Consider the following 25052-nt stretch of genomic DNA (forward strand, 5'->3'; position numbering starts at 1 on the left):
CCAATTAAAAAATGTCTTTAAATACTACACCTGCCAAACAGAACAGGTTTTCAGACTATGTTCTATTTACAACGTCTGTTTTAGGCAAATGTGGTTTTCCTAGATTACTATAGAACTCAAATCTCCAAAGCTTATGGAGATCTGGGATTCACCATCTGTGTTTCTAAAATGGGAAGGAGAGGAAAGAGGGTGGAGGGAGGGAACCATGTGCCAGGTACTTTAACTATAGCATCTCATTTAATCCTCAGAACTGAAGGTAGAACGGAAACATTCTACAGGGGGAAACCTCAGCCCAGGGAGACAGAGTGATATATCCAGGGTCACAGAAAAAACAAGGGACACTCTCAGGCCCTGTGATCCCCGAAGCCTGGTGCTACTACAATAAGTCATGTCTAGTGATGTTATAAATACTATCCAAGCTCAGGACAACCTACGGAATTATCTTTTTTTCCAAATGATAGTTCCTATTTCTGGAATAACACTAAACTAAGTATCTAAAAATATCTGCAGTAATAGCAGAGTGAGTTCAGATTCGGAGTCTCTGGCCTTGGACAGAACGTGTCGAAAGCCTTGAAAGTGCCGTGCTCCTTAACCTTCTGGTCAATTCCACTTTGTGGGTTCTTTTCTCACAAGGATATACACATAGACATGTGTGCAAGAATTTTGTCATTGTGCTATTTTTGACAGGAAAAAATTGGAAACAACCTAAATGGTCAACAATGTAAGATTGGCTATATAAATTATGGTATATTCTAGAAAGGGAATTTTATAGTTTCATTAAAAATGATGTCGAAATACATCTGTTGACATGAAATTCTTGTCAAGCAAAGAATAAATTATGAGCAATAAGATCCCATTTTTACAAAAAAAATGCATGCATAGAATTTGATCTATATACAAACATAAGAGGGTCTGGGAGTATGTACGGATTATGGCAGTTTATTTCATTTTTTTGTTTTGCTTGTTTGTATATTATGAGTTCTTTTTGTTTTGTTTTGGTAATAAGTACGTATTATTTTTATAATGACTAAAAATAACAGTAATAATAATAATGATTAAAAAAACTTTGGAGAAAAAATATGAGATTCTGAGAAAAACTGGCAAGGGAGTTCTTTGCTCCAGGCTAATATCCCCCCCAAAACCTTCATGATATGTTCAAATAAATATCTTTTAAATGCCTACAAGGAAGTGGGCGTCATGCATCTTCGTATATTTTTTCCTTCAAAACTGGGCTGGCCATGGTCTAACTACATGCCTCACAAACTCTGGACTGGGCTCCATGTGCCAGCCCTGTAACTAATGCAGATGCAGTCACCAGCTCAGTCCACAAGGTGGGTGAAGGAAAGTGTGATCTGTGGATACAGCAAAACAGCATGGCAGCTCAGAGAACTCCAAGCGGACTTTGGGGGTTGACTGTAGGAGAATGAAAGGAGCTGAATCTGGAGAGATTGATAGCAATAAGAACACAGAGGGCCTCAGTGTCAAGAAGATAAGTTTAAATTCTATCCTGAAGGCAGTGGGGAGCCATTGATGAATATTGAGCAGGAAAGTGACAGAGCAGGTCTGGGTTTTAGAAAACAGAAATCTTACCTTATGTACATCTCCTCCCGATTGTTATCTTTGTAGAAATTCTAGGTAGGGGAGGAAAAACAGCAATGAGTGTTTTTCTTTGCAGAGCAGCAGGGGTGGAGGGTGTAATGATGGAGATAAGAAGAAGATTGCTATTTGCTGTCTGGGCACCCTGAGATGGGAGCAAGAAATTTACTTTCCTGAATGCATCAAACAGTCTCATGAGGAGATTCTGCCTTGAAAGTCACTTCCCTGATCCTTAGACTGTAAAGGGACAGACGAAGTATTTCAGCCATCACATATCAGGGGGAGCCATTGAGCTATTTGCTGCACTAAGAGCTGGGCTGCCGAGACTGAGGCAGTCTACTTCAGCAAAGTCTTCCGTAAAAGGCAGCCCGGTTTGATCTTTAAAAGCTCAGATCCTGTACTCGGCTGCCCTGAGTTGGAATCAGAGTTATAGCAATCATCAGAGTCATAGTACAGTAGTCCCCCCTTATCTGGGGATACATTCCAAGACCCCCAGTGGATGCCTGAAACCACGGAGAGTACTGAATCCTGTATATACTATGTTTTTTCCTATACATACATACCTATGGTAAAGTTTAATTTATAAATTAGGCACAGTAAGAGATTAACAACAATAACTAATAACAAAATAGAACAATTATAACAGTATACTGTAATAAAAGTTACTGCAGATCTTAGCAACCTCGGCATACGATTTTTTTTCTTTCCTTATTAACTCAAGAACTTGCACCCTTTTACATAAAGGAAGCACTTTACAGCATCTCTCTGGCATATATCTGACCTGTCAGCATCACTACTCTTGTACATTGGGTGCATTATTGAGTAAAATAAGGGTTACTTGAACACAACACTGTGATACTACGACAGTTGATCTGATAACCTAGATGGCTACTAAGTGACTAACTAAGTGGGGGCAGGAGGGAACTAGCATATACAGCATGGATAAGCTGGACAAAGGGGTGATTCACGTCCCAGGTGGGATGCAGCAGGATGGTGTGAGATCTTATCACACTACTTAGAATGGCATGTATCTTAAAACTTATAAATTATTTATTTCTAGAATTTTCCATTTATTTTTTTTGGACTACAGTTGACGGCGGGTAACTGAAACCATGGACAGTGAAATCATTGATAAACGGGGACTACTGTAATAGTAATCATAATAGATCCCAGTGATAATAACAGATCATAACTCCTGATAGTGCAGAACTATCCTGACATAACTCCTAATAGTGCAGAACTATCAACAGTTATAAGATTCCACAGCCAAAAACATTTAAACTGGCAATACCCAGGAAGCCTGATTCCTATTCCAGCTCAGGGTCCTTTAGGCCATTAGTCATCCTGGGCTCCACCACCAGAGATCCCAGTTCCGTGCATTTTTAAATAAGTCCTTACAGATTTTGAGGCAGGAGGTCATGATCCGATCTGTGAGCCACATTTTGAGAAAACCCTGTTTCTGTTTTGTTTTGTTTTGCTTTGTGAGGAAGATTAGTCCTGAGCTAACATCTGTTGCCAATCTTCTTCTTTTTGCTGAGGAAGATTGGCCCTGGGCTAACATCCGTGCCCATCTTCCTCTACTTTATATGTGAGATGCCACCACAGCATGGCTTGATGAGCGGTGTGTAGGTCCGTGCCTGGGATCAGAACCTGCGAACCCTGGGCCGCCACTGGGCCGGCCCCAAGAAGACCCTGTTTTAATCCAATGCACCCACATGCACCTGAGGCTCAGAGAGGGGGAGGTGATGTGTTTCAGGGCACACAGTCAGGGGGACAGAACCACACTAACCTCAGCTCTCCTTACACCTCCCTTCATATCCTGTCCTCTTCCCTGATACCATGTTTAAGCCACACACTAAAAACTAGCAGGGTTGGGGCCGGCCCCGTGGCTTGGCGGTTGAGTGCGGGCGCTCCGCTGCTGGCGGCCCGGGTTCGGCTCCCGGGCGCGCACCGACGCACCACTTCTCCGGCCATGCTGGGGCCATGTCCCACATACAGCAACTAGAAGAATGTGCGGCTGTGACATACAACTATCTACTGGGGCTTTGGGCGGGAAAATAAATCAAAAAAAAAAAAAAAACTAGCAGGGTCTAATTGCTTATGGAACTGCCTGTCCCAAGCTTTCTCCCTGGTCAGAGTCTGACTGTTCAAGGTCAATCTTGATGTAAATCGGGCCTGGTGGAGTTATTAGCAGTGAATTCTTTTCTGCTGTAATCAAGATTTTTAAACTCCCATTAGCATTTCAGAAAATCAATGGCAATGTCTAGGCTGTTAAAAAAGAGTCCACCTAGGGTAAACAGAGGCCACACAATGGAACCACGGGGACAGGATTTGCATTTCTGGAGCATGAGGGTTGATGTGATGGATGCCACGTGGTCTTTTGGCCAAATTGATTCCCTTAAGCCACTTTAGCGGGGGCTGACATGGTGGGTATGAAGCACTGTGGCTGTTACCACCTGTCTCATGACCACATCACAGGACGTATGAACGGAGACTGCTGGGGAGCTGGCCCAGGGCTGGTCATGTGGTATAGTGGTGAAGAGCCTGGTTTGGGATTAGCTGCTCTGGTTAGCCTGTCCCATAGTAATTTTCTATAAATTCTAGTTATTAGTATTACTCCATTCTGTAAGAGAAGGGAAGTAATATGCAGTGAGCATTTAACCATGGGCTAGGACTGCATAACCTATAAAACAGGTGCTAGTATTTTCTCCATGGAACAGATAAGCAAACAAAACCTTCAGAAAACTTCCTTGACTTGTCTATTCTGTTAAAGACTAGGGGTAGGATGAGAACCCATGGGCTGTGTGACTCTAAAGCTCATACTCTTAACCCATCTCCATGGCCACCTTCCTTCTAGGTCACGTGTTCAGTGCTAAAGGGAATACTCATTATTCTCATTTCATGTACAGGGAAAGTGAGGCACAGGAAGGTAAAGCGACTGGCCTCAAGACACGGAGATAGCAGATGGTAGAGCAGGGATTCAATTCCACGTTTTTCCGGTCTCCAAAGCCCTTAGTGCTACTTCTCTATCAAGAGCAATAGCGAAACCAAAGCCAGGCCTGCCCCAGGTCTCTGGTCTGACGGGCCCGTAGGAGGGCTGGCCAGCCCACGCACCAGCAGGTTCACAGTGCAGCTCATGCGGTTGTCTTTGCTCTCGTCCGTCCTCACGGCCCGGTAATCCAGCAGCTTCTCCAGGAGGCCTTTGACCAGGGTCACAAAGCTCTCCACTGACTTGGAAATAGTTGGGTGTTCCGCAGCACACTCCATCAGGCTGTGGGCAAAGAAGGGAAGGCAGTGAGCTCATGGCCAGGGAAGAAAGAGTGAATCAGTGAAGCCAACACAGGAACCACGATTGGTTCCTGTGTTGACTCTTTTTGTTCATTTACTCAATCACTTATTCATTTATACACTTATTTGTCCATATAGTGTTGCAAGCATTTAATTTTTTTTCCCACTCTGGTATGGGAAAAATAAAAATAGAAATGAATTTCCAGTGTGGGCAGTAGTGTGGGGAAATGGTCACTCTTACACACACACATTGAGACGAAATCAGTACAACCTTTTTAGATAGCAATTTGCACAATATCTATCAAAATTGTAAATGCATATATCCTTTGACTCAACAATTCTACTTTGGGGAATCTAGTCTACAGAAATATTCCCAGAAGTACACAAGGATATATTTATAATAATTATAAATTGCATCTAATAGTGAAGTAGCTGGAAACATCTTAAAGGTCCATCAATAGAGAAATGGTTAAATAAAGCATATTCACAAAAGTAATTCTACAAAGCCATTAAAAAGTATGAGAGATCAATATATTTTGACACAAAAAGCTCTATAAAATATACAGTTGAGAAAAGTGATGTCTCAGAACAATATTTGTTTTTTAATTAACCAACTCACATTATGTCCCAGGCATTATTCTACCTCTTACAAATTTTAACTCATTGAATCTCCCATCACAGTCTTATGAGATGGGATGTTTGCAGATGGGGAAACTAAGGCATGGAGAGGTCAGCTAACTTGTTCCAGGTCACACAGTGGTAAATATCAACAGTCTGGCACCAGCATCTGTGCTTCAACCACCAAACACTGCATGTGAGTGAAAGTGCGTGTCTCTATGTGTTTATAAACGTGCCATATGTAGTCAGGAAGGATAAACATCAAACTCTTCAGAGTGATTGCTTCTGACAAGGAGTCTAGGTGGGGGAATAGAGGAGGACAATGTTCATTTTTCAATTTAAATGTGAATGTATTATTTGAAAAATTTACATTTTTGTAATATTAATATTCTAAATTTTAAAAACAAAAATAAAAAAAAGTGGCATTCCTTAAGCATCTATGAGTTGCTAGGCGTTGTGTGGGGTAGGGATGGGGAGAAAGACATAAAATAAAGAAAGAAATATAAAAAAAATCATGCCTACCCTCAGGCGGCCCATGGGTTAGGTAGGGAGAGCCAGGTGGACCAAAATTTTGATTAGTGACTACTTCTTATTAATCACTTATTCTGCACCAGACACTGTACTAATCACTTTTTCTTAAGATATCATCACGGTAATTCTGATAAGTAAAAAGTATTCCCCTCATTTTACAGAAGAGGAAATCAAGGCTCAGAGAGGTTAATGACCTTCCCAGAATCACTCGGTAGTAACCGATGACCTTGGGAATCAAGACAATCGCTGGTCAGTATCTTCCTGCAGAGAAACACTGCTGTGTTCTCAGACATTCCAGTAGACAAGCGTTACCTGGGCTACCATTTGTTTCTGGCTACTCTCCCAGGGGCAGTTTAAGTCCCAAGAGCTCCTAGGAGGGGCAAGGGGACGAAGGCAAGGACTTCAGAGGGTCATTTCCTCCCAGAAGCCAAACCAGGATGCAAGGAGGCGACATCTCAAACTGTGGCCGTGATCAGACAAATCCGTCTTCACGGTGAGAGAAGCACCTGTTCCTGGGCTCTCAAGGAGAGACGCAAACTGCCCTGTGATTTAGGCCTGTCTGGCTCAGTCACAGCAGTGCCTGACTCCTTCTGGGACGGGCACTCCCGGCCCTGCTTCCCACCCTACTGACAATGCAGTGAAGTTCCATCACAGTGTTTGGGTGTGATTCCTCACAGCCCCCTGGGGCAGAAGGCATCTCAGGGCCTGAACGCAGCCAGACCAGTGGTTCTCTGCCCTGGCCGCAGGTTAGAACCACCAGGGGGACTTTTACAAAGCTCAGTGCTCACCCTGGGTCAATGACTTTGTATCTTTGGGGGTGGGAGCCAGGCAGCAGTATTTTATTTTTTAAGCTCTCTAGGTGATTCCGATGTGCAGCCAACATTAAGCAGCACTGGTTTAGCCCACTGTTGTGCAAACTTCAGTGTGCATGGGAATCTCCTGGGCATTGTGTTAATCAACTCTGATTCAGCAGGTTTGGGTTAGGGCCTAATTCTGTGTTTCTAACAAGCTCCCAGGCGATGCCAATGCTATTGATCCTTTGAGAAGCAAGGATTTAGAAGAACAAAATTTTGGCTTTCTTAGTTTTTCTATTCTTTAGGCATGAGGTAAGAAAGCTGCTCATATGGTCTAGGATTGGTGAGATGGATGGGCAGATTGACTTGAAATCATCCGTCCATCCATCTATCCATCCATCCACTCAACATGTAAAGTTATAGGAACTAGGGATTCACTGACCTCCAGGAGGTCATAGTCTAGCAGGGGAAGCAGATATAGAAATAAAGCCTAACCATAAAATATAATGATACTACCACTTATTGAATACTTCCTGTGTTCTAGACGCTCTGCCAAGCCCGTTTTATTGATTATCTTGTTTAACACTCACAGAATCTCCTTGAGGTGGGCATTATGATAACCTTCAATTTATAGATGAGGCCTGAGGCCCCGAGAGCTGGGTCTAATCTTGGTCCTGCCAAAGTCACACAGCTGTTCCTTTCCTTTGTGTCCCATAATGGAGTATAAGTGACAATGAAAAAGAGCTGTGGGACTCTGGAGGCGATGCAGATGATTCTCCACTCAGTGGAAGGAGGGATGGCAGAACACTCACCACCTGGAGTTTATGCTCCTGCCTTGCGGGGCGTGGGGGTGGCTGGAGGGAGCTCATGGCTCCCTGGAATTGACTGGCTTTCTGCCTGGGAGGCCTTCAGAGGGGAGCCCAGGCTCATACCCTCAGTCGGTGCTGACAGAACTGGATTTTCACTTATTCTTTTAAAAACTATTTTTGGTGGTGAACATGATGTGGTCTATTCAGAAGTCAAAATATAATGATGTACATCTGAAATTTATATCATGTTATAAACCAATGTGACCTCAATAAAAAAAATTAAACCAGGGCCAGCCCTGGTGGCCTAGTGGTTAAGTTTGGCATGTTCTGCTTTGGTGGCCCGGGTTTGGTTCCTGGGCACAGACCTATACCATTTGTCTGTTGGTGGCCATGCTGTGGCGGCAACCCACATACAAAAAAGAGGAAGATTGGCAACAGATGCTAACTTCCTCAGCAAAAAAAAAAAAAAAAAAAACAGAAAAAAATAAAATAACTAAAAGCTATGTGTGAAGAGCCTCTTAGGACAGATCCTCTTTCAGGTACCAAACTGGTTTGGGTGGGATCTAGGTCCCTGGAACACACATTTTCTGTTCCCTTCAGCCTTCCAGCCCCCTTGCCACTTCTAGAAAAATTCCTAGACAGGTGGAATACAGGAGGGTAGAGTGTGTCTCATTACTCCATTCAATGTGGGACCCTCACTTTAAGACAGATGCGGACTAATGGGAGTGGGCTCTGAGGAGAGCGCTGAGGGTAGGGAGGAGTGGAATGCTGTGTAAGGTTGTATAGCTTGTGCACTGTGCAAGAGCACATGAGGGCTGAAATGCATCCCCACTCCATGCCCTAAGCCTTGTGCCCTGGTGCAGGGCTGCAGCTGCCACAGGAAGGGAAGCCATGTTCTAGTCACAAAGGCACTATGTAATTACCAAGCTGTGTGCCCACAGGACTGTGTCTGCCCAGAGCGGGCCCTATATACCAGTGGAGGCCCTGAGTGAGGGGCAGAGAAGAAGCGCTGGAGGAACTGAGGATGACTAGCCTGGAAGAGGAAAGACAGTAGGCTCATGGCCTCAAACAGACACATCAGTATCCACCTGGAGAACAATAATAATAGCTAATATTTCCAGACTACCTACTAGGTATCAGAAACTGTGCTAAGCCCTTTACATGACTTTTCTTGTTTAATCTCAACAAAAACTCTAAGAGCTGGATAGTATTTTTATCTCCAATTTGCAGATAGGGAAAGTGAGGCTCAGAAAGTTCAAAGGAAGGAGCAGGGACTGGGCCCTGGACGTTTTGATGGGGCCCTGACTCCTCGGGTTGGGCTTGATTAGTTCGGTAAAAAATCATTCACACCTGTCTCTCAGGAAAAAAGTAATGAGCTGTTTTTAATTTCCTCGACCTTTAAGGACTCCTTTTATAAATAATCACTCAGGAAGGATTTGGAAATCCTGCTGATGATCTGAAGACTGCCGCAGAGCCCCATCCGCTTATAAAAATGGAAATTGCCAGCGCCGTACATGGTTTCACTCCTGGTCAATATTTAGATTTTCCTTTTTAGAACTTTAAGATAAACACTGACTCAGGCAAAATGTCATTTTTTCCCTCAGACAATCAGCCTAGATACCCACCTGAGGAGCAGGTGGTGGGTTTCTCCGTCTGGCTGAGTGGTGTTGGCATTCTAGGTGTTTAGTGAAGGCTGTGCCCAGTGACAGGAGGGGCTGCCTGGGATTCCACTCTGCCCGCTGGGCAGGGCAGGGAGGGTCATTGTGAGGGTCAGAGCAAGGCCTTTAGTTTGCTTTTGTTGTTAAAGTTTTAATATTCAAAAAAGATTGGGGAAAGAATTAAAAATCAGAGTTATATCAGAGAATCATACAAATCAGGGAATCTACAATTAGGAGGAAATTTTGGGTGTCTGCACCACATTTCTAAACCTTGGGAGAAGTCCTCATGAGGGTGGCAATTACCACAGTGTCAGGGACAGAGACAGAAACTGGGAGCAAGGTGAGGGATCAAGGTACATTTACTGAGCTTTGACCTGCTGTGTGCCAGATGCTTTATAGCTGTTCAGTCTTCAAAACAACCACAGGAGGCTTATTATCCCAATTTTATTACAGATGGGGATACTGAGGCCAAAGATGCTGTGTGATTGGCCCAAAGTTGTGCAGCTGCTAGGTGATGGAGCCAGGATTAAAACCCAATATCTTTCTCCAAAGATATGCAAATGGACAACACACACATGACAAGACGCTCAACGTCATTAGTCATGAAGGAAATGCAAATCAAAACGCCAATGAGATATCACTTCACGCCCACTAGGATGGCTGTAATCAGTAAGACAGATATTAACAAGTGTTGAGGAGGATGTGGAGAAATTGGAACCCCCTACACTGCTGGTAGGAATTTGAGTGGTACAGTTGCTTTGGAAAAAAGTCTGATGATTCCTCAAAAGGTTAAATATAGAGTTACCATATGACCCTGAAATTCCACTCCTAGGCATGCACCCAAGGGAACTGCAAACATATGTTCACACAAAACTTGTACACGAACGCTCACAGTAGCATCATTCCTAATAGCCAAAAAGTGGAAACAGCCTGAATGTCCATCAACTGATGAATAAACAAACAAAATGAGGTATATCCAAAAGTGGAATATTATTCAACAAAAAGAATGGCAATAAAAAGAAATGAAGTATTGACATGCCACAGCGTGGATGAACCTTGAAAACAAGCTATATGAAGGAAGTCAGTCACAAAGGAACATATGTTGTATGATTCCATTTATATGAAACGTCCAGAACAGACAAATCCACAGAGACAGAAAATAGGTGGGGGGTGGGGAGTGGGAGGGAGAGAGAATGACAGCTAAGGAGTTCTGGGCTTCTTTTGGGAGGTAACAAAAATGTTCTAAAATTGACTGTGGTCTTGATTGCACAGTTCTGTGAATATACGAAAGGCCATTGAAGTGTACATTTTAGGTGAATTGTATGATATGTGAATTATATCTCAATAAGCTGTGAAAACAAAACAGTGTCCTGATTGCAAGTCCAGCGCTCTTGAGTACTGTCCACCGTCCACTGCCTCACTCAGGCCTGTGCGCTGGAGTCAGGCAGAGCCGGGTTTGGGTCCCGGCTTGTCCACCCGACTAGCTTGGCCCAGTTTCCTTGGACAAGAGACTTCTCTGAGCCTCAGGAGCCACCTCTGCGACATGGGGATCAAAGAGAATAAATGCCACTAAACGAGACAATACACAGCACTTAGCATGGTGGCCATGCTGTTGGCTGTGATCAGTATCTGCCAAAGACTAAAAAGGAAAAAATAGCAAGAATTTTTCCACAGCTAAGAGAAAACAAAAGCAAACATTTTGGTGGATTACTTCCCTCTTCCCAACACAAAGTTTCTTTTTATCTGGCTCATCAATATCCAAAGAATAGCCACTCTAGAGAGAAATGTGAGATTTCTTCCAACAGTGGAGATTCTCCAAGACCCGGGAGCCTCCAGGCTGATCTTCAGGGGAGCACAGAGCCCCCAGAGCCCCGGAGCCCTGAGCCCTCCAGCCTCCCCCAGCCCTCCCTGCTGGGTGCCGAACTTACATCGACTGCAGGAGCTGCATGTACTGCTCGTCCCCTCGGCCCCCTTCCACCTCGTGGTCCAGCTTGAGGATGATTTCGTTTTCAAACTGAAGAAGTCGGAGATGAAAATCAACCATAACAACATTAGAAGGCTCAATGTTGAAATTAGTCAATTCGGTATTTTAACTGAAGCTTTAGGGAGCACCTGTCATCCCCCGGGTTTAGTGCTGGGTTCCGGGAATGCAAAATGGAACAGGATACTATGTCTGCCTTTTACGAGTTCCCAGAGAATGAAGAGGAACAAGAGATGATAAGTGCTGGAGCAGAGAGATGCGCATGAGGGAGACAAAGGGGGGGAGGGGAAGGAGGGAGGGAGGGAGGGAGAAAGGAAGAGAGAGAGAGACTGGCAGAGAGACACAGAGATAGAGAGATGGAGAGAGAAAGGAGAGTCAGGAAAGGCTTCTCATGGCCCATGCCATTTGAGGTTGTTCTCAAAGTTTATGTTGAAATTTTGCAGGAAGATGAAAAGGGGAACGGCATTTCAAGCAGAGGGCACAGGCACAGCACGTACAAAGACACGCAGGTATGTGACAGAGCACTGCATCCTCAGGGAATGGCATGTTGTCACGAACAGCTATTATTTCTGCTGGCCTAGCATTCTTCTCTCCCTATGGTGATCACACTGGCCCTAATTTTAGTCTGGGGTACTCGGGTGAACTGACCACACCTCCCTAGCTCCAGGTGTGGGTACCTGACACAGGCCTAGCTCCTAATCTGTATCTTCCATCAGCCAGACCCCAGGAATAGTAATTGCCCAGGCCAACCCAGTGAGACTCAGATCTGAGGCTTAGTTGGAACTCTTAGTAAAAAGAGTCTTTCTGCTCAATTTGAAGATGGAAGGTTGTAAGCCTGAGGCTGCTGGAAATGACCACAATGAAAGAGCCTGCCTGAGAATGACACCAGTACAGAGGAAAGCAGAGAGGAAGAGACGAAGAGAGACTGAAACCTGATGCCATTTTTGAGCCCTGGGATCCAGCCACACCTGAAGCTGTCCCATTTAACGAGCTGAAGCCCCAGAGATCAAGACTGGTGACAACCGTAATGGTCAGAGACCAGACTATATAAATGATCTGAAAGTAAATACGGACCTACAGTTCCACCAAATCTTGTTACACTGAAGCCAGAGAGTGTTCTATCTCCCTATTTTCAATGTCAAGAAGCATCTCACTCAGTTGAGTTCATGGCTTATTCAACATTTTGAAGGGCCATACTGTATCTATTTTGCATGGCTGTAATGCAAAATGGTTTGTACTGTTTTAATATCATACCCTGATGAGTCTATCCAAATCATGCAGTCCACCACCCCCCCTTCCCTTCCATTTTATCACCAAATAAGAAACTGGCACCTGGAGAAGGGAAGGAGGCCTTGGTAAAGGTCACCAAGGTCAAGGGAGCCCTTGGGTGCTCCTGGCTCCTAACCCAGCCTCTTCACACTCCGTCCTCACAATAACTCCATGAGGTCTGGAGGTCAAGGATCGCCTTTACATGCGATAATGCATGAAGAGCAGCCAGCCCCTGCTTGGCACCAGTCTCAGTGTCAGTTACTATTACAGATGACGAAGTAGAGGCTCAGAGAGTTTAAGTGGCCTGTCTAAAGTCTCAGATGAATGGCAGAGATCTTTGGCACTCTTTCCGGAGCACAAAGGATCAAGCCCCGTCTGGTTAGTTGGAAACTTTAGGTGATGAAGGGCAGGGCCCAGACTCACATTTCCTCTGGTTCACACATCATCCGTGCTGCCGTTGTGCTCTCACTTTTGTGTGCTGAGGGTCAAAGGAGAGGGCCAGAAGCTTGCGCTGATACAACACAAGTGAGAAGGAATGGCCTGCGCGTTTCCCCAGTTAAGTAAGGTTCATGGAGGGAGACACACAGGCCTGGACGACGGGTAGGTTTGTGATAAATATGAAAAGGGTGGAGGGAGTGGAGTGAGCAGAGGTGTGGAGGTGGCAATATGGAGAAAAATGAGGACAGCAGGTCAGCTGGAGAGGAGAGTTCAAGAAAGAAAGGAAGAAGAACCGAGACCTAGATGAGGGCCAATCTGGCGAGGGTCTGGCTGCCAGTCTGCACGAGAATCACGCCCCTTAGAGGATGCATGTTGTGAAGCATTGTGTGTGTCCAGTATTATCCAAAGCTGGGGGCGGGGGGCTGTCACGATTAGAGATATCTACTGTGCCAAGCCTCGGGCAGGAAGAAGTACGCCCAGGGACTACAAAGGTGGGCTCTGATGAGAGACTGTCTGGCTCTAAACGTCTGCTCCATTCCTTCCACCAGCTTGGGAAAGCTAGCAGGTCCTTGCAATCCTCAGTTTCATAGTTTACATCCGGGGTCGGCAAACATTTCTGTACAGGGCCACGTAGTAAATATTTTAGTCTCTGTAGCAACTACTCACCTCTGCTGTTGTAGCACGAGAGCAGCCAGAGATAATACATAAACAAATCGGCACGGCTGTATTCCAATAAAACTTTATTTACAAATGTAGGTGGCAGGACAGATTTGGGCTATGGGCCATAGTTTGTCAATCCCCTATCAATGTCATAGGGATAATAGTGGTACCAACCACATGGGGTAGTTAGGGGCCTAGAGATTATATATATAAAGCACCAGGGAGCGCACCCACTCAAGCGTGCCCTGGGTTTGCTCATCTACTTATGATTACTGCTAACGTTATTGTTATTCCTGCTGAGTGTTACTGGAAAGCAGCTCTGGGGGAGAAACTAGCATTGTTTCCTGTCTGAGTTGTTCAGTGGTAAATGCTGGCACGATTCCTCCTCGTGAAATGAACTTTTGTTTGGAGCAGAGAAGTGGATGGGGTAAATAAGCACTTGTCTCAGGGTCACAAAAGAGCCACAGGGAGGGAAATTACAGAGTGCCAGGGGATGTGCAGAGCTGGATGACGCCCGCCACGCCCCAGCCCTCGGGGTGGGCTGGAGAGTGAGGGTCTCAGTCAAGTGTAACCCCGGGCAGACTCTGGCCCATCCTGCTCCCAGGCGGGCACTGGGCTCAGGAGGGGCTGTGACCACAGCCTCTGGCATCAGACAGACTCGGTTTGAATCTTGCTTTTATTATTTTCCCCCTGCCATGTGACCTTGGGCAAATTAATAAGCATTTCTGAGGCTCAATTTTCTCATCTATTGAATGGAGATTTAAAATAGGCCCTGCTTTACAGTGGTGCTGGGAGAAGTTAATGGGAAAACCCACGTGAGAGGCCTCGCAGGGCACCTGGCCCATAGTAAGTGCTCAGTAACTGTTAGCAATTATCATGACATTGTAGACATTGTCCTCATCATTGGCATCGCAATCTCATTTAATCTTCACAACAGCCAAAGGAAACAGATATCATCATCCCCATTTTACAAATGAGGAAACTGAGGCAAAGCAGGACCTTTGTCTTAGGTTTCAAAGGATGCATGAACTTGACCTAGGTAGGCCCAAGGGTCCAGCATATGCTCCCAAACATACACCACGCCGTGTCACTGTGACAGGCCTTACCCCCAACAGTGTCACTATGCAGAGCTTAGGATGAAGCTCGGCTCCTCCAAATTAACTTCACTTTCACCCACAGCTACACGATGGCATCACATCATTGGCTCACCCCACCCCTGCAAGGTGAATGTTTGTTAAGGAGTGTCCTTAACAGCTTACTTTCACAGAAGTCAGATGCTAGAGACCTGACATGAATCTCAAGAAGCCCTCCTCAGGAAAGAGGGAGTGAGCTCCACGAGCCCAGACCCCAGTGGGCCTCCCTCTTCCACCAGAATAACCTCGCATGGGCCTCACATTTGCATCCTGCCTTCCCTGCGTTGCTTCTGCTGCCTCTCCCGTCTGCTTTAGAACAACTTGGCTATTTTCACCATCTTCTTTGCCTAGAACCCTGCTGAAGTGTGCAACTGAGGGAACAAGAGCCCTTCCTCAAATGTATGGTGCTGCCTTTGACCTGGGAGGGGCAGAGAAGGTGTGAAAGGCCAGGACAGCAGAGGGATGAGGACGAAACTGACACCTGTAAGTCAGCCTTCAGCCTCCTTTGTTAATGAAATGCCCATTGTCCTGGAGTGGGCGGAAGCAGACTTGGGAGGAAGCTGGAGAAGATAATGTCATGTGAGAAGGGATCCCTGGGGGAAACAGTCCAGCTTTCTAATTTTCTTTGAGTTATCTCATCTCTGCCTGCTCCAGCTCATCCCCCATGGGGCTTGGGTTTGGGAACCTATAATGGTATTATGATACCCATTTTATAGATAGAGAAACTGAGACTGAGAGAGGTTAAATAACTTACTCAAATTTATTCAGCTTATCAGCAGCAAGTCTGTCTGACTCCAAAGCACAGTGTCCAGAAGACAGTGGGTGCTCAGTACATATTTACTGAATTGATTTGCTCTTTTCCACATTATGTTCTAAGTCATTTGAATCATCAACTTACTCCATGCCAAGACTTAGTCTCAGTGAAATCTGCCAAACTGATATCTCTGCCCATTAATTCATTCAACAAGCAATTATTGAGCTCCTGCTGTGTTCCAGACACTGTTCTAGGTGCTGCTGTCCAATGCTATCACCTCTTCCTCTCTGAGAGATGGGTTGTCCCTGGGACCCCCTGCCTGCTGCAGGCTCAGACCCTCAGGCTGACTGGTACACAGGCTTGTTCTACAATCTGCATCATAGGTAGCTCCAGTCTCTGTGCTCCAGGATCCCCATTCCTTCCCACTAACACCATCTAGAAAGCCCACAGCCCCTCCCTCCACAGAGAATGGGCCAGCAAGACAGCTGGTCTACCCAGCCCCAGGGGTTACTCAAGCAGCGGTCAGCCACCCTCATTACCCTACACTATAAAAACATTCGCTGGAATGTTTCTCCCTATTCTGAGGCTCTTCCTCTGAAATGTGGTGGGATGGGGGTATAAATGCCTCCATTCACCCTGGGAACGTTGCCGTGGTACACACCACACTCATGTCATGCTCTCACAGGTGCTGGCAGGTCAGGGCTGAGAGATTGGCTTTGGCCCTCACAGAGCTCACAGTCCCGTGATGGAGACAGACCTGTGAGCAGATCCTCATGCTCTGTGGGACAAGTGATACCCCCGCACCCCACGCAGGCAGGAAGAGATGCACGTCACCCTGACCGGGGCATGGCCATGCCAGCCAGAGTATGGCCAACCCAAAGCCCCTCTTGCCGAAACCGCCCTGTCCACAGTCCCACCGAGAGAATGGTGGAGGGTATCAACGATGGGGCATCCAGTCCTGGGCAAAGGACGGACACCGTGAGATGGTCTGGATGAAGTGCCATATCATGAGGGGTAAAGGTTATCAGTCAAACGCATCCGCTCTCTAATTCGGGCTAGAGGGGGAGACAGGGAAATCCCGCAATGAGGTTGCAAAAGAAACCCAAAGCAGAAAGAGAGATTGCCCTGGAGCCCGCTCCCCCACCCCCCCACCCCCCACCCCTCAGTCTAACCCTTCCCGTCCCAGTTCCAGCCCAGCACAGCCTGTTTGAGCACATCTCTGTCTTGCATCCGGATGAACTACTGCCCCAGGCTCAGGAAAGGCTTTCCCAAAACGTGAGGCCTCAGCTGAAGGATGACGGGGATCTCTCTCTTCAGGTGAAGAAGCTGAAAGGAGAGCCCAAGCAAAGGCGTGACAGCAAAGGAACTGCCAGAAGCTGGGCGTCAGGCCAGGGGGCCTCGTGTGAGCTGGGAGCAAAGGCTCCGTTACGTCTGCCTCTTGGCTCCGCTATTTCCTTTAAGAAACTCAAAGGTTTGAAGAAAACCCTGTCATCTTCCGGGCACCTGGTTCTTCTCTTAGCTGAATACTTTGGCATCATGCACCAATGCCAGTTTGCACACAAGGCCCCCTGGATTTCAGACCCCGGTTCTGGGGTTCACTCTGGCTCCGGCCGTCAGGGCTGCTTGGGGCTCATGGTGGCCTTGCCTGCGCCCTTTCCTGGGACACCCTCCACGGCTGCCCACTCTGAACCAAACAGCCACACCTGGGCCCGCTCACCCACAGCTGAGCTCCCACCAAGCATGCCGGCTGGGTTTCCACGGGAAGCTGCCCCGTTAGTCAGCGATTGTCCCGTCTCTTTTGATAAGGGAGAAGCGAAGAGAAGCAAGTGGGGAACATGCTTACGGTGAACACACACCTAGAGTGGGAAGCCCAGGGAGGACCTCACTCACGGAAAACAGGTGGGGGCACGTCATGGGGATGTCGCAGTAAGGAAATCCTTGAGGACAAGAAAGTCACACCACAGGCAAGCCTCTGAAGACATGAGGCCCCCAAACCCCACTGTCAGGTCGCAGTCCAGAAATGACTGGTTCACTTCTCTTTAGGACCATCAGCTACTTGGAGTGTTTCTTTTGCACACCTGTTCCCAGGACATCTTCTAAACCAGCTGGTGCCCACACTTTTGGAGGGAGTGCTGATCTGAGGGTAAGCTCGATGCCCTTCATCTCATGTTGTGTGCCCGTCACATGTTCCGAAGCTCACAGACTTGGCTTCCCCCTCAAAAGGCAGCAGATTCCAAACTGCCTTCAAATGCTCAGCCCAGGGTTTCACCTTCCACTCTCCCCCACCCCAGCTGGCTGGATATGATCTCTTTCTCCATCTGAACTCTTCAGCCTTTTTCCCCCTTTTTTTTTTTTTACAGGCACCTTGCAGAGAGGGCAGCTAGTCACTGGCCTTCCTGGGACTAGAAAGCCCCCACTAATCCCTGAGTGGGGAGATGGCCCTCTCACAGTGGTACCATCACAGCCAACTGTCAGTCTCTTTTTCTTCTCAGAACAATGTTTTCCAATGTGATTGGCAGAGTGGTACATCCAATAGACGTTTATTGCACAAATAAATTTGAGAAATTAAACAGGTCTGTTCACTGTGGAACCTCCCAGTGCCTCGACTATGTTAACGTGCACTGGAAGTCTCCAAGAAGCATCATGATACGCAGTGGCTTCTTCAGGTATTTAACCTGGAAACCCTCCTCCCTAGAGCCTCTGGTGAGATCAGTGCTCCTCGGAACATATTCTGAGAAGGCACTGCTTGAGAAGATGCCATTCATTCCTTCAGTCCGTCAACGTTTACTGCGACCATACCAGTGGCTGGATGGGGCAGTGGACACAAAATGGGTTTGGAATCAACATGACTTGTGTGTTGCAGCCTCTGCTCTGCTTCTTTCTGATGTGTGACTTCAAGCAACTGATTTCACCTTGCTCAGCCTCAGTGTTTTCATCCTTAAAATGGGGATGATAATGCTACCTACCTCACAGGGTTGTAATAAAAAAGTCCGCATGAACCAACGTATGGAAAGTACTTATAGTGCCTGACACACAGTAAACACATGGTTAAAGACAGTCACTGTTGTCATCGTCATCACTTTTATTAGATGAGGATGAGGAAGACACAGGAAAACACACAGAAGTGAGTATAATGCAAGGTAGTATATAATAATCATACCTCAGACAGATCAAATGAAAGGCATAGAGGGCAAAGACCTCTTAAAGGACAAAGCATTGGGATGGGCTTTGCAGGATGAATAGGAGTTTAGACGGTGTTGGCAGGCAGGACTGCGAATGCAGCAGAGAAGTAGCAGGAATAGGAAATGCATGAAGGAAGATGTTCACTGAGGCCACACAATTCAGGTGAGCTGCGGGCATGTCTGGAGAATAGGTGAGGTGGAGGAAAAAGCTGGAGAAAATGGCTGAAAAGTTTGACTGAAGGCCAGAGCCAGGAGGGCCCTGAATGCAGGCTGAAGGGTTTGGACTCTACTGGGTGAGGATTAGAGAACCAATGAGCAATGGAGGGGTAAGATCCCTGAGGATTTTAAGGAAAAGCTGTTTGGAATCTGTTGCCTTTAAGCACCTGCTTTTAGGAAAATTGTCTGGAGCAGGATATGGTACAGAATGAGAGACGGAAATGCCTGGGGCGGGAGGGGAGGAGCCCAGTTAGGGGTAATAGGAGGTGAGCAGGGGGCGGAGAGGACAGGAGGGCAAGGTCAGGGGAACTGCTAAGCAGCCTCGACAGGACATAATGACCAACCTTCCTAAACTCGGTGAAGCTACTGAACGTTGCCAGGAACCTGTGTGGAAATGGGTGCTTATTCCACTCTCAGAAGCTTCCAGAGTGACTGGGCCCAGAAAATGGTCCTCATTCTTCAAGTTTGATGGGATTTTCAATGAAAATACTTGGCCAATGACCCTTGCGGTTTACACAAGTTGCTCACTCCCTCTCATTGGGGAAAGCCTCCTATTCCCACGGCAGTCCCACAGGTCCCTCCTGAGCAACTGGCCCCCAACTCCACTTGCTGTCAACCTGGATGCGTGGCCGTGTACAACACCTGGCAAGGGTGGCTCTTTCTAGACAACATAGATCTTCCAAGTGATCCCGACAGAGAAAGTGATGGACAGAGGTGGGTGCGAGATCAGGGCAGGTAGGAGGGCTAGGCCTTCAGACACACCTTGAGGGAACTCTCAGGTAGGGAAGTAAGATTCTTATACTACTGAGAAAGGGACCAAGCTGATACACAGCAAGAAAGTGCATTTTAATCTTGGCCTTGGGCAGGAAAACATGATAGAATACTGACCAAATCCGATCTGCCAGCTCATTCCGGGTACACGAATAAATGTCCCCAGCCTATCGTCAAGCCTCTGAATGAAGCCCAGGCAGATGGAACGAGGATATCATTATGGGGAAATGGGCTGGGGATTAGGGATGCTGGCATGAGTTTCCAGCCTCATTTTTTACCTTTTTGAAATCCCCACTCCTTTGATATTCACACAGCATCATGTCAAAGAAGATTGGTATGGTGGCTTTCCGGAGCTCAGCCTCAGGGATAAGTGTCATCTCTAATATAGGTCCCACCATGCCTGGGATGAAGCAGATTTTGTTCTGGCCTAAAAGAGAAGAGGAACATGGACACATAAAACAGTTTTCATGATGCACAGGTCCTGCTCAGACCAAGCCTGTGGGAAGAGAAAGGTAGGCAGGACAGTAAAAACAATAGTTAACATCCATACGGTTGTTTACCAGGAGCCAGGCACCATTTGAACACTTTACATACATTACCAGCTGTGGCAGACGCACACATCATCCCAAACGAGTTCCGTTATTAAGGATAATAACCCGGGTGTGTGTAAAGCACATCACTGTTTACAAGGGTTTTCAGTTGCACCATCTCCTTTGCAAATGGGCCCCTGATGGAATAGGTTAGTGATAGTAAATCAAGTAAATCACAGCGATATTTGAAATTATGCCTGTTTGCAGCACAAGCGTCTTTCTGAGATTGGGAAAAAATGCGTTTACCAACTGCTTCATGAAACAAGAAAAGCACAATTTGCTGCTAAGAATCTGCTGTAATAGTATGGTCAACGGAATAGTGGGGTTAAAACATTGTTTAGGGTCAGATGAACTACAAGTTCTCATTTCTTCTGCCTCACTTCAAGGCACTCCCATGCCCCCTCCCCTCGCTCTCAGCATTCTAGCCACGCTGGCCTGGTTCCAGTGTCACAAACTCACCTTGCTTCCTCCACCGCCAGGCCTCTGCACACACTGCTCCTCTGTTGACAATATTTTCCCCTGCCTGTTCCCCAACACCTCCCATTACCACCTGGCTTCCCTGCGATGAGTCCCACTGGGTGGACGTGCTGAGAAAAGCCCCCACCACATGCTCAGCCCACCCCCAGCTAGGTCAGATACCCTGCCCTGGCTTCGCGTGTTCTGTCTTCTCATCCAACTCTGCGATGATGTCTTTATTGGTGGAATCATTTGATAAATGTCTGCCACCCCCACTGAGAGCTTTGTGAGAGTAAAGACCATGTCTGTTCTCACTATTGTGTCTGTAGCACTGAGAACAGAACATATTAGATGCCCTAAAAAATGTCTTTCAAATGAGGAAATAAATTTGTCTAATTCCTACACTCCTAGCTATATGCCTTGGATATGTGTCTTATAAAAATGCAATAGCAATACCCACCTGTTGAGAAGACCATGTGAAAATATGCCTGTGTGTACTTAGCACAGACCCTGGAAGAATCAGGGCCCAGGGGCACGGGTAGTGTGGCCTAATGGTTAAGAGCACTGATTCCAGAGCTAGATTGACTGAATTTGTAAACCGACTCCACCATCAACTAGCTATGGGGTTAGGCAAGTTGATCTCACCTCTTGGGACCTCTGTGTCCTCATCTGTAACATGGGATAATAATAGCATTTATTTCATACGGTCGTTGTGAGAAATAAACGTATTATTATTTATCAAGTGCCCAGGACAGTGCTCCGCACATGGCACACTTTACATAGCGTTAGCTATTACTGTTGTGGTGTTTGGCCAAAATGAACCATGAAGGGCAGCCTTGTTGAGCAGCACTGAACAGACTCCTCAGAACACACACATCAGATGTGGCCCAGAAGGGGAACGAAGAGGGGCACTAGGAACAGTGGGGATTTCCTGGGGATCGAGGGCAGCACGTCCAAGCAACTGTCATTGAAGCTGACACCCAAGTGTTTCATCGGCAGCTGCCTCCCTCTCCTCCTGAGTTTCAGAGCCCAAGAAGCCCATTCTGGTGTTCTCCATTGTCAGGTTGAACATTGGTGGTCCTCGCCTGGAGGAGAGGGCTCCTGGGTGTAGAGACTCACGTGGTATGGTGTATTGCCTGGCACTGCTGCTTTTGATTAAAGCTGAGGAAAGGAGCCAAGAGGGAAGGCAGCAAGAAAATGAATTTCATTCAGCCCAAATGAGACTTAATGTTGGAGTATTTCCCTAGAATTCAGATAAAAAAGGGCATCATCCTAGGAATATCTTCAGTTAGTGAGAATGAAATGGTGAAGTCAGGCAGAGAGTTGAATGAAACATAAAGACATTTTTCCAGGATATCAGCTTCATTATATGATGCATTTGGATTACACCTGAGCCTCAAGTCTTCGCTTTGGACCAAACAGAAAAAAAAAATCTTACTTTCTTGCAGGTTTATAGTAATTGCTAATCTAGGTTTCTGATTTCGTCCTTCAAGATCCTTTAAACCCACAGTGGGGTCTTAAAATTCAAAGTCGAGTGCAATAATAAGTAGAAGGTAAATGGAAAACTGTCAGATAAGCCACCACAGAATGGAGAAATTGCTTATGCAACAAAGGCCTTTAGAATTCTGGAGGGCATTGAGTATGATAAAGATATATTTAAGGTAGTTTAAAATAAAAAGTGGACATGCTGTAGACCAGGGATTTCTTAGATACTTTTGACCTGCAGTCTATGCAGTCAGTTGAAGAGACAGTTGGAGGAACAGGGAGAGAGGAGAGAGATGCTGATCTCTAAATATAGTATAATCTCAATGGCCCTTGCAATGCTCCATAAAGAAATTGTATTTATTTATGTCAAAAATGGAATTTCAGCACTTTGGATTTTGTGTTCAAGTAATGCAAATGTGTGTATATGTGTATTTTTATATACATAGATGAATACACACACACACACACAGAACATATTTGTAGCTAATTGAACGCAAACTCATTTGGGAAAAAAATCCTCATTCAAGAGACACACCTGCTGCTGTATTTGACAAAAGACAAGGAAGGGAATTGGTGAGAGGGTCTTTTTTATATAGTGGAAGCTCAATCTCACTGGGAACAGACACCAATTAGAACAGGCTTTTAAAGTGCCAACAAGCCAACAGGATAAATCCAAATGCCGAATTACACAGGCTTTGGGAAAGGATCTGGTGGTAATGAGAGCAGAGAGAAGAGCTTAGGTGTGTGGGTGGAAAGGAGTCCTGTGTGTTCTCCGGCCTCGGTTTCTAATCTGTACAATGGCCTCACCCATCACACTTCTCAGGAGGAGAGTGTAAGACTGAATGTGAAGGGTCTAAGGGCACTAAGATGATGACTGGGCAAAAAAGAAAAAAAGAGAGAAGGAAGGGAGGGAGGAAGGAGACAATTGAGCCCCGCAGAGTTGGGCAAGTTGGGTAAGGCATCGACTTCATGAGGCTGATGTGAGGCAGAGTGGCACTCGGGCTGAGGGTACATCTCTCTCTAAAGGCTGCACAGAGTCTGAAATGAACAGGGATGAGAGCAAGTTACGACCCCCTGGATTTCAGAGTCCTGCAAGACTCCTGGGGACTCTGAAATAAAGCTCACAGATCAGAAAAGATCATTCATTTAGTTCAACAGGGGGAGAAAGTACATGGATCTTTGCTCTTCTGTCTCAGGCTTGGAAGAACTCCCCCCTGGCCCTGCTCTGAGACAGCTGGCAGTTCTTCCTCCAACGCAGAGCAGGCCCAGCCCCAGGCACCCTCCAGGCCCTGTAGAATCTCTGAGCTCAACAACCTGGGTCAGGTCCCGCCACTGTCACTCCATGGGCGTGTGCCTTTGTGGTGCCTGTCATTTAACTTCCCTGAGCCTCTGTTATATCATCTGTAAAATGGAGATCATAATAATCCCTGCCTGGCAGAATTGTTAAGAAGCTTAAAAAGAGTTAATATAAACAAAGGGCTTTGCCTGGTGTATGGCTCCTTAGAACGGCTCAGTAAGCGTTGATGTTGATTGTGATGATGACGGTAAGTATTGTAAGCTCAGCCTAGGCTGGGTTCTGGAAAAAGCAACATGAAAGGACATGGTCCAACCTCATGGAGCCCCCTGGAGCTTTTCGTGGAACTTTTCAGGCGGTCGGTTTATTTGTTCACCTCTAGAGTAAAGAGCTGGCATGGGGAGAGGGTTGGACGGGTTCATCTTCTCTCCCATGGCTGACATTCACGACTCTCCAAGCCCTTCTCTATCCCATCTAAATATGTTATAATCTGCCCTCAAAGAGGTTTGAAAAGCCCCAAGCTGATCATGCTGATCCACAGAAGCCTTCCATGGCTTTTGTCGCTATGGGGATGGAGCTCTGCAGGCCCGTGTGGTCTGAGGCTCCCTCTGCATACCCTATCTCATCCTCTCCTCTGCCTGCCCTCCCTCCAGTGGCCTGCCTCCCACCCCACCCCCTACCCCGGCACACCCTGCTCCCTCCTCCTCGGGCCTGCACACACACCCTCCCTTGCCCCCATGCTCTTCCTGCCCTCTCCCTGACCCCACTCCCACTCTGAACCCTATCCTCACACACCCCCACAAGTGAATCCTGCTTATTCGCTAACGTTGTTCTATCCAATATGAAAGCTACTGGCCACGTGTGTCTTTTGAGCATTTGAAATATGGCTAGTCCAAGTGGAGACGTGATATGAGTATAAAAATTCCACTAGATTTCAAAGAATGAGTTCTGGAAAACAACAAAAAAACTTACTATTTCTCTAATGTTTTGTAGTGATTACATGTTGAAATGCTAACACTTTGGAATACGGGGTTAAATAAACTATATTGTTAACATTAATCTGTTTCTTTTTACTGTTTTTGTTTTTGCTGAGGAAGATTCGCCCTGAGCTAACATCTGTGCCCATTGCCCATCTTCCTCTATTTTGTACATGGGTCGCCACCACAGCATTGCCACTGATGAGTGGTGTAGGTCCATGCTCCGGAACCGAACCTGGGCCGCTGAAGCAGAGTGTGCTGATCCTAACCACTAGGCCATGGGGCTGGCCCTGTTTATTTTTCTCTTTTAAAAAATGTGGACCCTAGAGCATTTAAATTTAGACAGGTGGCTCACATTCTAGTTCCACAGGAGAACACAGCCTGGAGCTCAGGACACCCCGCTCTTCCCCATCGAGGCTGTCTTCAGCTCACTCACTAGGCAGGAGTCCTTTGTGGACTCTCTGGGTGCCCCAAGCTTCTGCTCTACACCTATTTCCCTTTTGAAACCATAATTAAATAGCTCTTCAGTTAGCCTGTGACTATTCAGTGCAC

At 46.4% G+C, this 25052-nt stretch overlaps 1 protein-coding gene across 1 annotated transcript in view; it reads right to left on the minus strand.

Annotated features, from left to right (window-relative positions):
- The window catches only part of DOCK2 (dedicator of cytokinesis 2), a 401533-nt gene that overhangs the window by 39233 nt on the left and 337248 nt on the right, over nt 1-25052 (minus strand). The window contains exons 33-36 of the mRNA XM_004428542.3: nt 19977-20125; nt 11223-11308; nt 4711-4867; nt 1591-1631 (exon numbers count right to left, since the gene is read on the minus strand). Coding sequence (XP_004428599.1) covers nt 1591-1631; nt 4711-4867; nt 11223-11308; nt 19977-20125 — 433 coding nt within the window. The remainder of the gene's footprint in view (nt 1-1590; nt 1632-4710; nt 4868-11222; nt 11309-19976; nt 20126-25052) is intronic.

Source organism: Ceratotherium simum, chromosome 4 (assembly GCF_057802395.1).
Source record: "Ceratotherium simum simum isolate JZ-2026a chromosome 4, ASM5780239v1, whole genome shotgun sequence".
Taxonomy (NCBI): Eukaryota; Metazoa; Chordata; class Mammalia; order Perissodactyla; family Rhinocerotidae; genus Ceratotherium; species Ceratotherium simum.